At 42.9% G+C, this 13898-nt stretch overlaps 2 protein-coding genes across 2 annotated transcripts in view; one reads left to right on the top strand and one right to left on the bottom strand.

Moving 5' to 3' along the window:
• RAB6B (RAB6B, member RAS oncogene family) overlaps positions 1-13898 on the top strand; it is a 114480-nt gene that overhangs the window by 65047 nt on the left and 35535 nt on the right. The window lies entirely within an intron of this gene.
• LOC103299730 (serotransferrin-like) overlaps positions 3852-13898 on the bottom strand; it is a 27484-nt gene continuing 17437 nt past the window's right edge. The window contains exons 13-17 of the mRNA XM_054729883.1: positions 12835-12979; positions 11605-11669; positions 7170-7354; positions 5398-5587; positions 3852-4046 (exon numbers count right to left, since the gene is read on the bottom strand). Coding sequence (XP_054585858.1) covers positions 3991-4046; positions 5398-5587; positions 7170-7354; positions 11605-11669; positions 12835-12979 — 641 coding nt within the window. The 3' untranslated portion in view covers positions 3852-3990. The remainder of the gene's footprint in view (positions 4047-5397; positions 5588-7169; positions 7355-11604; positions 11670-12834; positions 12980-13898) is intronic.

Raw genomic sequence — 13898 nt, 5'->3', positions numbered from 1 at the left:
CAATTGTAAAAATATCCTCCGGAGGATTAACAACAAAATAAAAGTGAGCTCGGGGGGAATAGACGGATTAAGATTGGCAGTGGGGGCATGGATATGGAAGCAAGACTGTGGAGGTGAAGTGGGTAGGTAATTGCTAACATTAATGAGTACTTGTATAAGGCATTGCCCTAAATACTTTTAATTTTTTAATTTGTTTAATCTTCACAGTGACTCATGATCCTAATTTTACAGAGGGCAAACTGAGCCAGGGGTTAAGTAACGTACTCATTGATTCCAGGCAGTTGGAATTCTCTATCTTAACTATCTGCTCTGACATGGTACAGTTCATTTCCCAGGCACTTCATCAATATGGTAGGCAATATGCATGTTTAGGATGTGAGGTTAAAGTAAACCAACTACTTTATTTTAAATTAGCATAATCAGTTAAAACTATCAGAACTGACAGTAATTGTATCTTATGATCCCAACCCCTGCTCTGTATGTACCTCTCAACACACACACACACACACACACACACACACACACACACACACATACACACACACACACCCCTCCTTTATAATAATCATTGATTCCTCTGTTAGGGACTAAAAATGCAGGGAAGGAGGAAGGACCAGACATGGAGAACACACACCATAACTGACCTAACTGTGTGAGAATGTTTAGTCAGAGTTAGGTGAATAAAAAAGCACTGCCTTGGTGATGAAATTTGGGAATGATAAAAAGGAGAGTTTAAGAAGACGCAGTCATTTTATTCCCAATTTCTTTCCTGGGTATCATGAAAGCCAAAGAAATGAGCACCCTTTCCACACCCAAGTGAGAAGGCGGGGCTGCCATTCTCAGGAATGAGAGCAGGAGAGGATGGGATCAGCTGCTTCCTATCCTCTCACGTGTCCACCTCCTGGACACCACAGGCTTCCGGGATCTCTGTGGGGATCTCTGTGGGGAGGAAGGACATGCAGATAAAGACAGCAGAAGGAGTTCTGCTGAAAGAGTTCTGCTCCTTGATTCAAATAGCAGATGGACAGTTACTGTGAAACAAAACGTAGTGAGACAATTTCTTTTTCTCTTCCATTAATTAAAATGTCTCATTCGCCAGGTACATCTTTATCTCCTCTCTTGTTCCCAACAGTTCCAAAGCACAATGGAACCTATTTCAGACTCAGGGACACCAATCATGTGATTCCCTACTCTGGCCTGTCTCTTTAACACTTGTCTTTTTGAAAAAATATTTAGAGGATTTTTAAAAAGAATTAAACTGAGTTATACTTATTAAAAAGCTCAAACAATAATGAAAGATCATGGAGGCATGGAACTGACTGACATACCTCGAGGTGGGGTTGGGGGATGAGAAGAGATAAACCAAATAACATATATGCATAGCCCATTGACATGGGCAACAGGGTAGTGAGGACCTCGAGGGTGGATAGGGGCTGGGTGGAAGGAGTTAATGGGGGAGGGGGAAGAATGGGAGATATCTGTAATACTGTCAACAATAAATATATTTTTAAAAATAATGAAAGGTCAAAGAAGAAGGCCACAGATCACCTCAATTTTTATACCTATAAGTATCTGGTGAACATTATTTCAGGCATTTCTCTGTACATATGTATATGGATAAGAAGGCAATCTAGAGAGAGGGATAAATAAAAATACACAGAAATTATTTTAAGGAACTATAGCATGCACTGCTATATTTGCAGTCCCTAGAACAGTGTCTGGCTCATGGTATATGCTCAGTACATTGTTGACAAAGTTAGGTTTGTTGACTCATTGCAGTAATACAGACTACACTCCATGGGATATCTCACCAAACAAAGGAAAAGAAAGTTATTATAGGATTTGGGGTAAGGGTGGAGTTTTGGTGAATATTTAAAAAGGCAGAGTGCTGATGGGCTCAAAGCAAAGTAGGGCTGTTGTGAAAAGTTGAACATCAGGTCTTCACTGCAGAGTGGACCTAGAATCCTGTTTCCATGGACATTAGAAATGTAAGAGAGATGTGGACTCTTGTGTCCAGAAACTCCTTTCTGCAGCTCCGTTTCTGAGTGTAAATTGAGGCTGTGGAAGGAGTTAGGAAATGAAGGGGCAAACTGGAGAGTTGTTTAGAAGGCAAAATCAGCAAAACTTGCTGACATTGGACATGGAGTGAGGGAAAACAGTGAGTTGAAATTTGTCTCCTCACTTTATGGCTCCTGAGAGGGTACAAGACCATGACTTTAGCTGGTGTGAAATATATATAAACAACAGTTAGGAGAGGGAAGGGGCAGGATGATCATCTCAATTTTTTGACTTGTTGAATTTCTGGTTCCTGTGAGAACTCTACAAGTATAGATACCCATAGTAAGGAGGAGGGGGTATGAGTGTGGGGACACTGGAGGCAGGAGGCAGAAATCCTATCTAATAAAAGAGTAATATGCAAATTGACCATCACTCCAAGACACAAGATGGCTGCCCCTATGTGGACACAAGATGGCTGCCACAAGATGGCCTGCAGGGTAGGGCAGTTGTGGGCAGTTAGGGGTGACCAGGCCTGCAGGGGAGAGCAGTTAGGAGAGACCAGGCCTACAGGGGAGGGCAGTTAGGGGTGACCAGGCCAGCAGGGGAGGGCAGTTAGGGGTGATTGGGGCCAGCAGGGGAAGGCAGTTAGGGGTGACTGGGCCTGCAGGGAAGGGCAGTTGGGGGTGACCAGGCCTGCAGGGGAGGACAGTTAGGGGCGACCAGACTGGCAGGGGAGGGCAGTTAGGGGTGACCAGACCAGCAGGGGAGGGCAGTTAGGGGCTATCGGGGCGGCCGGGGAGCAGTTAGGTGTCGATCAGGCTGGCAGGGGAGTGGTTAGGGGTGATCAGGCTGGAGGCAGAAGCGGTTAGGGGCAACCAGGCAGAGACAGGTGAATGGTTGGGAGCCAGCAGTCCTGGATTGTGAGAGGGATGTCCAACTGCCCGAATTTCGTGCACTGGGCCTCTAGTATAGATATAGATGCCCAAGAGTCACATTGTTTAGGGACGACCTGCAAAGTGAGAAGAGTGCTGGGTCAAGAGAAGAACCCCAGAATTATTTCCCTACAATTTCAGGGCTGACAGGATGAGCCCAAAGTAAGGCCGTAAATGGACAGAGGGACTACCAGGACAGAGAGGCTGGAGACTTCCAAGGAAGAGTGAGTGCTCAGCTGAATCAAGTGCAGTACATAGACCCAGGAATGAAAGAACTAAAACTGGTTTTCACAATTGGCAGGTGGGTGGCGACCTTAGCCAGGGTAGCTACAGAGAAGTGAGTGGGACGGAAGGCTGATTTCCATATGTTCAGCTGTTAATAATAAAGGAGGCATGGAAAGAGCGAGCCTCCATCTTTCAGGAGCTTGACTAAGAAGGGGAGGAGACAGGGCAATGACTGCTGAGGGAATTGGGGTCAAGGGATGATTTTTAGCAAGGAGATGTTCCAGTGATTAACTTTTCCAATCAGTTAGAATCAGGATCTGATAAAATTCATTTAAAAATTTTTATATAAATATTTTATATTCTTTTTCTGTAGTCTATCTCAATAACTCACTCTGCATCCTTCTTCCTGCCCCTTCCCTTTCATCACACACACACACACACATACACACACACACATACACACACACAGCCACATACACTTGATTCCATTATAATGACCATGCAGACCCCTTTTAGAAAGAATTCCTAGTGGGACTGTACCCAGGAGGTGTGGCTGTGACACCACAACTGAAGCTGTGGGAAGGATCAGATCTTGAGCTCTGAAGGAAGGGCTCAATTGCACACGTATTTAGATGGATAGTATAGGAGAAATCCTTCCAGGACAAACATTTAGGAAAGAATGAAGTTTTTAAAAGATAAAACCAATAATATTTTTTATTTATTTCCTGCACAGATGGCAACATTGAACTATGAAGGCAGCCAAAAAAAACAAACCACTCAGGGCAGCGAGACCAGGGGACGCTGATGGGTCACATGAGCTCCCATCTCCATCAGCTCATGGCCCTGTTTTTGGAGTTAAAGGTTTATGGAAAGTGCAGGCTTCCAGGAGTTCTATAGGGGAAGAAAAGAAAGGTAGGAAAGTCAGTATATACCTATATTTTCTGTCGCGTGAATGAACAGTTAAACCTGATACAAAAGCACTCAGACCATAGCCCTGCTCTTCTGATGCTGGACCAGTCATTCTCCCAGTGGCCTTCTCCACTTGCCCAGGTCATGCCCCATGCCAAAGATGGTAACACGATTTCCCTGCCCTGCATCATCCCTCACCTGGTGTCTTATAGGCAGAGCTCCTACACTTGAGTCCATGTGATTGGGAGGAGCCTGCGAGTACTGTCCTCTCTGACCTCTTTAGGCTGGAAAGGAACCACCATAGCAAGATGCACCAGGCACCTGCATGTGACAGTTTCCATACGAGGGGCTGGGATGGAGCAGAAAACAGCAGAGCCAGACTTGCTCCCCTCTTGGAAGATACAGGTTAGGTAAATATAATTGGGTGCTCACAACGTGGCCATGGGCAAGCATGTTCCTTACATCAAAATCATGGGGGGCAGCTATTAAAGTTCAGAACCCTGAATGTGGCACAGACTTGCTGATTCAATATCCACAGGGCCTGGGAATCAGAATTCACATGGCCATTGGTCTTTAAGATATGCTTTCTTAAGGACTGTGGCTCACTTATATGCACACAAAAGTTGATGTATATTCACCCTATAACATATTATTCTCCCACATCTTCCAAATGATTTCAAGTGATTAAATGAGGTCCAACATAGATATAGTGCAAATGTACTTTTTTGTATTTTAATTCTGAGAAAACTAGTGTTCTAGATGAGTATTATATATGACAACTTTATTAGTTACTGAATTATCATTGTTCAAGCTCTCAAGAGCAGCACTGTGTTAAAGAACTTTCTGCGTTGATGGAAATGCATCTTTGCTCACCTATGTGAAGCCACATGTAGCTGTTGAGCACTTGAATTATGGCTACTGTGACCAAGGAACTAAATTTTTCATTCTGTTTAATTTTAAGTAATTTAAATTTAAATGGTGTTATATAGCTAGGGCTGCCATATTATACTATATAACACAATCAGTATAAAAAAAGGATTTTAGTGCAGAGCAATGGGCATGGGCACATAAATCCCTTCTTTTCTTCACAATAACATGGAATTCTGCATATCCAAGCAATTCACTACTTCAGTGCCCTGAGGCAATAGCCTTCTTGCCAACTGCCCTTACAAGTAGCCTTCATATGTCCTGGGATTATGCTGTTCCCTCATTGTTTCATCTTGCCCATTGGTCATCTCCTGGAGCTATAGCCCACTTCTCCTTTTGTAACCACCACCCAGAACCCTGCCCGTATTTGCTTTGCAGCTTCCCCCATGCTGTTCCTCCTACTCACTCGAAGTGGAGCACTGTTTCAGGTTACCCACAGCCTTGACATACTCCGCTCCCAAATAGGATTCATACGTTGTTCTTTCCTGAAGTTCAGCCAAACATTTGGTATCATCCCTGAACAGCAGGTCCTTGGTTTTAGATTTGAATAGACAAAAGTCGCCCAAGCAGTCATTTCCATTTTTTCCAAATTGGGCCTGGCAAGTGAATAGAAAGTGCTGAGGATCTGAGCAACCAGGAACATACGGATGGGATGGAGGAGGCTAAAAGTTAAGAACTGGCTTTGGAAAGCAAGGGAAGCTACCAAGGATGCCTCAGGATCTCTCCACCTCCCTCACCTGGCATTCACCCACTTTTGGCCCCAGCTCCATGCTTTCATAAAGTCCCAAAGTCCTCTGTAGGGTTCCTCCTGGTCCACATCCTCTGTGGAGTCCTTCCCACCCAGCCACCTGCTCCTGATTTCTCTGATCTCTCCACCCCACTTCCTTGGCCATGGCCTCGTGAGCTGCTTCCAGGAAATGAGAGGTCAGGCAGAAACATGTCCCTTCCAAGTGTTATTGTCAAAGAAGATGTTAAACATGAGCCACCCAATAAGTGGTGGTACAGGTAGTTGTTACAAGTTTATGTTTGATTAAATTTTTTTTAACCTTCACTCAAGGGTATGTTTTTATTGATTTTTAGAAAGAGAAGAAGGAAGAGAGAGAAACATTGATGTGAGAGAGAAACATCAATCAGTTGCCTCCTGTGAGCACCCCAACCAGAGATTGAACCCACAACCTAGGTATGTGCTTTGATGGGATCAAACCCGAAACCTTTCAGTGTACGGAATGACACTCCAACGAATTGAGCTACCTGGCAAGGACTTGACTACATTTTTTATCCTATGTTGGGCAAGAGGCTTAATTATTCCATGCTTCCTAAGATTATAAGTGAAATGATGATTACAAAAAGTTTAGCATTCCACCTAGCACCTAGGAAATCTTCATTAAATCTGAATTATTATTATAATTTACCATAAGAGGACTCATAAAGATAAGCTATCTTAATTTTTTAAAAGTAAAACTATTGGTGATTCAATAGGCAGGTAGTATTAGTGGGAAGAGGAGCCTTTAGAATTAGAATACTCAGGCAGGCCCAGCCAGCATGGCTCAGTGGTTGAATGTCTACCTATGAACCAGGAGGTCAGGGTTCAATTCCCCATCAGGGCGCATGCCCAGGTTTCAGGCTTGAGGCAGTGTGCAGGAGGCAGCCAATCAAAGATTCTCTCTTATCATTGATGTTTCTCCCTCTCCCTTCCTCTCTGAAATCAATAAAAATATATATTTTTTAAAAAAGAATACTCAGGCAGCCCCTCTCCTCACCAAGGCTGGCCAGAGGAGAAGCTCCATGAGGGCTGTGAGCTTGGATTTTTCTGGATGTTTGAGTCGTTCTCAGTCTGTCTGAGCAAGGGAAACACAGATCCGCATTTCATGACCTGTGTCAAGGAGGTCTGGGAAACAGAATCAGTCTCTTTCGTTTAAAAAAATGCAGATGTGCAGAAAATGAGGGTACCACGGGCAAAGCAGGAAGGCAGACCTGAGGACATGCACATCAGATGGAGGCTAATCTCCAGTGACCAGGAGAGCCAGGCCTCGGAGATCCAGTTTGAAAACCCATACCCTCACAATTCTAGTTTCCAGAAAGAGAATGTGGGAATATGGGCTGCATTTCGCTGTGAGCTCCTCCCAAATTATCCACACCACTCAAAAAGAAAGGGTGGAGGCCCTGGCTGGTTCATACCTGCTGTTCAACTAGCACCTGGCGAACACAAGCTGCCTTATCTTGCCTTGAGACCACACCGTGATTTGGGGATCGGGCTAGGTAGCAGTTCTCAGCCTCGGTCACAGGCTTCCTGGTGCCATCAGTGCACAGCAGCTTGAAGTCTTCCTGCTTTAGGTTCTTAGCCCACTCGTCAGTGTTCTTTCCTGGAGATAGAGAAGGCGGGTCAGCCACAGCCGACAGCTTTGGTCAAGTCACCCTCCCCGGGGCACTGTGATCAATCCACTGGTGTGTGGAGGGCCTGGACCCAGTGGCCAACAGAAGTGCACACTGTGAGGTCACAGGGATGTGGAGAGGAAGAGACTTCCCAGGAATTCCTAGCAACCACTCCTTCCAACCTGCCCCACCCAGCCAGAGAAGAGGACTATAGTCTGTGGGTGCAGTTCCAAAAGTTCTTTATTTCTACTAAATTCCAAAGCATTTGGGCCTCTTGCTCCAGCGTAGGAAGTACGTCACCCTCAACTGATTGACAATCTTCTTGCACCAACAAGCAAAGGAATTTTCCCCAGAAGCCCTTTTGGAAACCAGTGGTGTTTTAAGTCTGACTCGCTCATACTGGCTCTGTGTGAAAATGTGTACATCCCTCTGTGCACACAGGTCCATGACCTGTTCTCAGCCCTTTGCTTCACCTTCTCTGTATTCTCTCTGGAAAAGAAAATCTTACCCATTCTCAGGGTTCTGGCTCTTTCCTCCAGAGGCAATTCTCAAATATGTTTTCCCAGTTTTTACTTTTCTCCTAATCTTTTCCTTAATTAAATTTTCATTTATTTTTTTCATTTAATGAAACAACTAATACATGAACTCACTGTTATAAAATTTTATATTACTTATCTATAAAGTCAAAATACGTGTTTTCTACACTCCCAAAATGTACCCTTTTAGTTTTTTTGGGTTTTTTTTATTGATTTTTTTACAGAGAGGAAGAGAGAGGGATAGAGAGTTAGAAACATCGATGAGAGAGAAACATCGATCAGCTGCCTCCTGCACACCCTCTACTGGAGATGTGCCCGCAACCAAGGTACATGCCCCTGACCGGAATCGAACCTGGTACCTTTCAGTCCGCAGGCCGATGCTCTATCCACTGAGCCAAACCGGTTTCGGCCCCTTTTAGTTTTAATAGAAAACTCAAATTGCCTAACCATACACATCTTCACTCACCTTCAAATATTTCTCCTTTCCTTTCTTACCAGTTCCTCCAACTCAACATCTTCCAAATGAAATCTATCCTTGTTCTCTTTAAACCCTGGTTCTACCCGTAATTTAAGCATTTATTTAATACTATGTTCTCAGCCATCTACAAGATACAGTCTAATTAGAGGGGAAGATAGCACACTTGCCAAAAGCAAAGATTCAGGGCACAGATAATAACATTTTCTATTTTATGGAATACACTACACTCTAAATGCTATGTGAACTCAGAACCAGCACAGTGAGGGTACATGAATTAGGGAAAGCTAGCTGGAAGAGGCAAGGCTTTATGTGTCTTGGAATGTGTAGAATTGGGGGGAGGAAAAAGGAATGCTGCTCTGGGGAAGATGGAGGGCACTGGTAAGTCTCAGGGAGGTACAAACTTGGTGTTTCTAATGGGTGAAAGGAGAATTGGCCCCACTGGGACAGTCTCGGTGGTTGGGCTGAGCAGGTGAGGCACGCCCAGGCCCTAAAGGCCTTGAGTGTGGAATGGATTGTGGTACTTGGCAGGAGGAAAAGTGGGTCTATGAGGATTTATGAACGGAAGTCAATATGACTTCCATGTCTGTATGAGCCAGAACCTAAAATAGGACAATTAAGAATAATGAGATGGGAGGAGATTTAGTCTGAGTTAGCAGTGGGAGTGTAGCAGTGAGCATCTAGAAGTGCATGATAAAACTTTTTATTTCCAATAAAACTAATCCTTGGTTTTGGTTTTGGTTTTACAACAGTAATTTGTAAAATGTTACCCAGTTTAAAGAAGAAAATTTTGAAACACTTATAATCCTATAGCAACTACTTTTCTGATTGGTGCATTTCTTCTAGTCTTTTCTTTACACACATAATTTGTAGACAAATCTAAATAATTAGATCATAGACTCCACATGCTTTTGTATCCTGATTCTTCTATACCACAACATATCACGGAATTAATAAAGGCATATTTTGAAGAAATAAAAACATACTGAGAGACTAATCTAGGCTTGACTGGCAGGGCATATAGTCAGGTCTTCAATAGGGACAGAGGCTGTAGGAAGAGGACTGGATTTTGAGAGAATATGAGGAGTTTGGATTTATACAGTTTGAGGTTGCAGCACCAGTGTACTTTGTACATAGGAATGGCCATGTGGCAATATACGTTAGGCTTCCTCTCTAAATTCCCCTCAAGTGGTAAAGCTTTTGGAGTCGTTGCCGAGAGTGGAGAATTAAAGCCTAGAAAGGGGAGCCCTACTCAGGAGAGTACAAAAAGAAATCAAGGAGTGACAAAGAGCCAGTCTTAGGGTAATTCTCGGGAGCAGGAAAAAGGACAGCCCTTAAAGAAGAAAAGCAAAAATAATAGGAGGGAGGAAAGAAAAATGATCCAAATCAATATTCCTTCAAGTAAGTACTTAGCAACTTCTGTATGCCACATACTGTAGTCGGTGTCAGGATAGAAAAGGAGGAAAAGAGAAGCTCAAAGATTTCCTGTGGCCACAGTTTATTATAAAGTGTGATGAATTCAATAACACTAGCAATATGGACAGGGATTGTGTTGTGAATGTATGTGTCCCATCAGAGAAGACTTCTTGGAGGAGTTGGAATTAGTTTATTCTAGATGGGTTGCTGGAAAGATTTGAGGTTGGGTGAAGGGGCATGAGGAAAGGAAGGAAGAAATAGCTGTTTGGACTATATTGGGTTTTATAAGTAGTTAGTAATATAGAGTGGGCAGGTGGAGTACTCATTCTTACCAACTTTAAAAACTTTTTCTTGTTCCTTTTTTTTTTAATCCTGAGGATATGTCTTTTATTTATTTTGAGAGAGAGAGAGAGAGAGAGAGAGAGAGAGAGAGAGAGAGAAAGAGAGAAACATCAATTGGTTGCCTCCTGTATGCATCCTGACTGGGATCAAACCTGTAACCTAGGTATGTGCCCTGACTGAGAATCAAACCCACAACCTTTTGGTGTATAGGCCAGTGCTCCAACCAATAGGCCAATGTTCCAACCCACTGAGCCACCTGGCCAGGGCTTGTTTTTCAATGTAATAGCCATCCAATATCCACCCTCTAGTTTTAGGATCCAATAATGGTTTTTGATTGAATCAATCATGACTATATTGTTTGCCAAGTGATTGTTTTTTAACTTTATAATTATTTCTACATTTATTAGTTTAGCATTCTACAATAAGGAATATCTATTCCTTTACCTTCATTTGTTTAATCAGGATCGACTCATGTATTCTTATTTTATTCAATGGGTTATTATAGTTTACATTATTATTATTTCTTTTAATACTCAGAATGCCCCAGATTTGGCCAGTTGGGGGTCCAGATGACTCCTGTGTGCTTTCACATGTCCCATCACTCTGATCACTTCCATGTGATGTTCCAAGCTCACCTTATATTTTTCCTGCTCAGTGCTAGAATAGGCTATTGTTCTAAGGGGCACTGGTTACTTTTAATGGAGCTGGTTCTAGAATCCAAGATCTTGGTGCTCATCCTTACTAATATGCCACTGTCTCTAGGGTTTTTTCCCCCAGTGGACATAGAATATAATGGAATATATATTGGACCTGAAAATATAGGAAATAATTATAAAGGACCCTTTTGCAAAGATTCAGAAAAGTTAAATATGGACTGTGGATGTAATGAATATTAAATTCATGTTAATGTAAATATCCTGATCTTGATAATTGTAAAGTAGGTATATAAGAGAATGTCCTTGTTCTTAAGAAATATGCCCTGAGCCCTTACTGGTTTGGCTCAGTGGATAGAGCATCGGCCTGCGGACTGAAGGGTCCCAGGTTCGATTCTGGTCAAGGGCACATGCCTGGGTTGCGGGCTTGATCCCCAGTAGGGGGCGTGCAGGAGGCAGCCAATCAATGATTCTCTCTCATCATTGATGTTTCTATCTCTCTTTCCCTTTCACTTCCTCTCTGAAATCAATAAAAATATATATTTTTTTAAAGAAATATGCCCTGAGGTATTTAGAGGACAGGCAGCATAATGCCTACAGCCATGGTAGGGTTCCTGGGGGATAATTCAGGGCCACTGGAACCTCACGGTTCTTACCACGCTGCTTACCCAAGTGAAAACCTCTTTTCACTGAACAAAAAGGTTGAGAATCAGAGCTCTGGAGCCTGACAGAGTTCGTAACACTTTCACCAAGGCATCCTGAACACAAGGGAATACAGCAACCCCGGTGTAGAGGGACGGAGGAGCATGTGCACATACCGTCAGTGTTCTGCATGACAGTCTCTTCTTTCACAAAGGCCACGTCTCCACTCTCAACCAAACACCTACAGAGAGCAAGATAGGGAGAAAAGAGAGGAAGTCAGCGAGATAGATCTGTCATTCAGGAGGGCAACCTTACAGATCTAGAGCTGGCCATCTGACATCAGCAATTGTGACTCCCCTTCTATCACTAATCTATTATTACAAATAATAGATTATCACTAATCAACTATTAATACTAATCTTACATCAGAAGTAGTAAAGAAAAAGAAATCTCTGATTTGCTTTGTAAGTTATACAGTCTCGGTTCCATAAACTAAATCTTAAATTCTGGCACAGTTTCTCCAACAGAGAGAGCTACATCATTTTCTATGCATCAAAACAGATATTAGAGAGTAGTTTTTCCAGTGAGGTGATTTCTTTGTAAAATTGGAAATGTGTAGACTGTGCATTTTACTTACTCTAATTCACAAGGTGGTTCTAACTGATACATTGGGATAAACTTTTGTGTGTTTTTTCACCCAGAAGTTCAATTACAATACTTGTGCAGTTGATGGATTAATGAACTACTAAGTAAAACAGGCCTGAATCAGAAAGAATAATTAAAAAGTAATAAGATCATAAAGTGAACAGGTGTCTCTATTTAAAAATGATAAACATTCCATGAAATAGAATTATAGTTGGGAATGTAGAAATCATGTACTTTGCTTTTATATATTTCCAGGTTGAGTATGGTTGTAGGTTCCCCAGAGATGCACGAAGAGCATGAGCCAGGCCCCTGACTCCTATATTCAACTATGATAGGGTTCCCTCACATTGGCACTTGTAACATTTTGAGCCAGATAACTGTTATAGGGTGCTGTCCTATGCATGCGGGATGTTTAGCAGCCTCTACCAATTAGATGTCAGTAGCACCGTCTCCCCACCCCAACCTGCTCCAGTCCTATTTGATAATCAAAAATATCTCCAGACACTGCCCATTATCTCCAGAGGACAAATTGCCCTCTGTTGAGAACAACCATATTGCCAATCTTTGCTGTCTGTGACAGCCAGGTCTGGAGACAGTCCTGGAGGCCCTTTCACACAAGGTTCTACATATGGTTGCTAAATGTGGTACCTGAAACACTAAGGACTGATTGGCTAGTAACATGAGAAACTCACCTTAGTTCCAAAAAAGGAATCTTGTCAGAGCTGCGAGTATTATATTCATTTCAGCGTTATAAGACTTACCTGAAAGCCCCTGTGTAGCCATAGTATCTTTCATTGTTGTTGGGTTCACACTCCTTTCCTGGAACACTTGCTGAACCAACACACAGAGCACAGAGACTGGAACTTCGTGCATAACCAGGGGCACAGCCTTGACTGAAAAATTTATCTGCAGAAGGGCAAGAGGAAGTCAGATTTTCCTAAGTAAGTCGATATGAATGGCCTTCATCTCACACATTAACAGGTGTGGATAGCCCAAGACAGATAGAACATACTCATTTATTCTGGGACCGGCCACCAACTCAGGACCCACCAGGCTGTAGGATTTAAAGGGAAACTTAAGACTGGGAATAGAAGTTAGTGACCATTACAATTCTGGTGGAGAGAATTCTTCAGACCCCCTGAGAGTGTTATCACTTATCTAAAGGAAAAAGATGGAAATAACATAAAGGGGATAGAATTGAAGGTCTCACTCCCTGAACTTGTGCCACCTATTTGCAGATGTTTCTTCTCCTGCCATTTATTACAAGAGGCCTTAACAGAACTTAGAACTCCAAGCTCAAAAAAGGGCTGGGGAAATTTAGTCACAGCTCAGCTGCTCTCCCCTGGCTGTAACACTTCCAGGAGAGCAGAGGTGGTGCCCTTGCTGGTTGGGAACCAGAGCTTCTGAACGTCACCCAGCCACTCTTTGCTTCCTATCAAATTGCTATCAGAACAACTGGGTGCTTACATGTGATCCAGTCCACACACATGCCTCATCTGGTTCATAACTGTTTTTAGAGGACTTTCCTTTTTACATCAGTTACATGTATTTGGAGGTGGCAGGGAGGACATACTCAGGAAGTTAATGTAAACGAGAACCATTAGAAAACATTTGTCCATGGTGAACTTCACATGGGTTTTTAGGGGCTATAACTAAGCTGGAGGATATTCAGAGGACAGAGAATATACTGATTCCCATCCCTTGGAAGGGTCCTGGGAATTGCGCTGTCACTTGGTGAGACCTAAGGATCTCACACTCACATTGCCTAGAAATCCCTAATAGCTGTTGACCCTATAGCTATTTCCCCTTGTTCCTTAGTAACAAA

Source organism: Eptesicus fuscus, chromosome 18 (assembly GCF_027574615.1).
Source record: "Eptesicus fuscus isolate TK198812 chromosome 18, DD_ASM_mEF_20220401, whole genome shotgun sequence".
NCBI classification, from domain to species: Eukaryota; Metazoa; Chordata; class Mammalia; order Chiroptera; family Vespertilionidae; genus Eptesicus; species Eptesicus fuscus.
The sequence above is the reverse complement of the archived record's forward strand: the minus strand, read 5'-3'. Positions and strand labels throughout refer to the sequence as shown.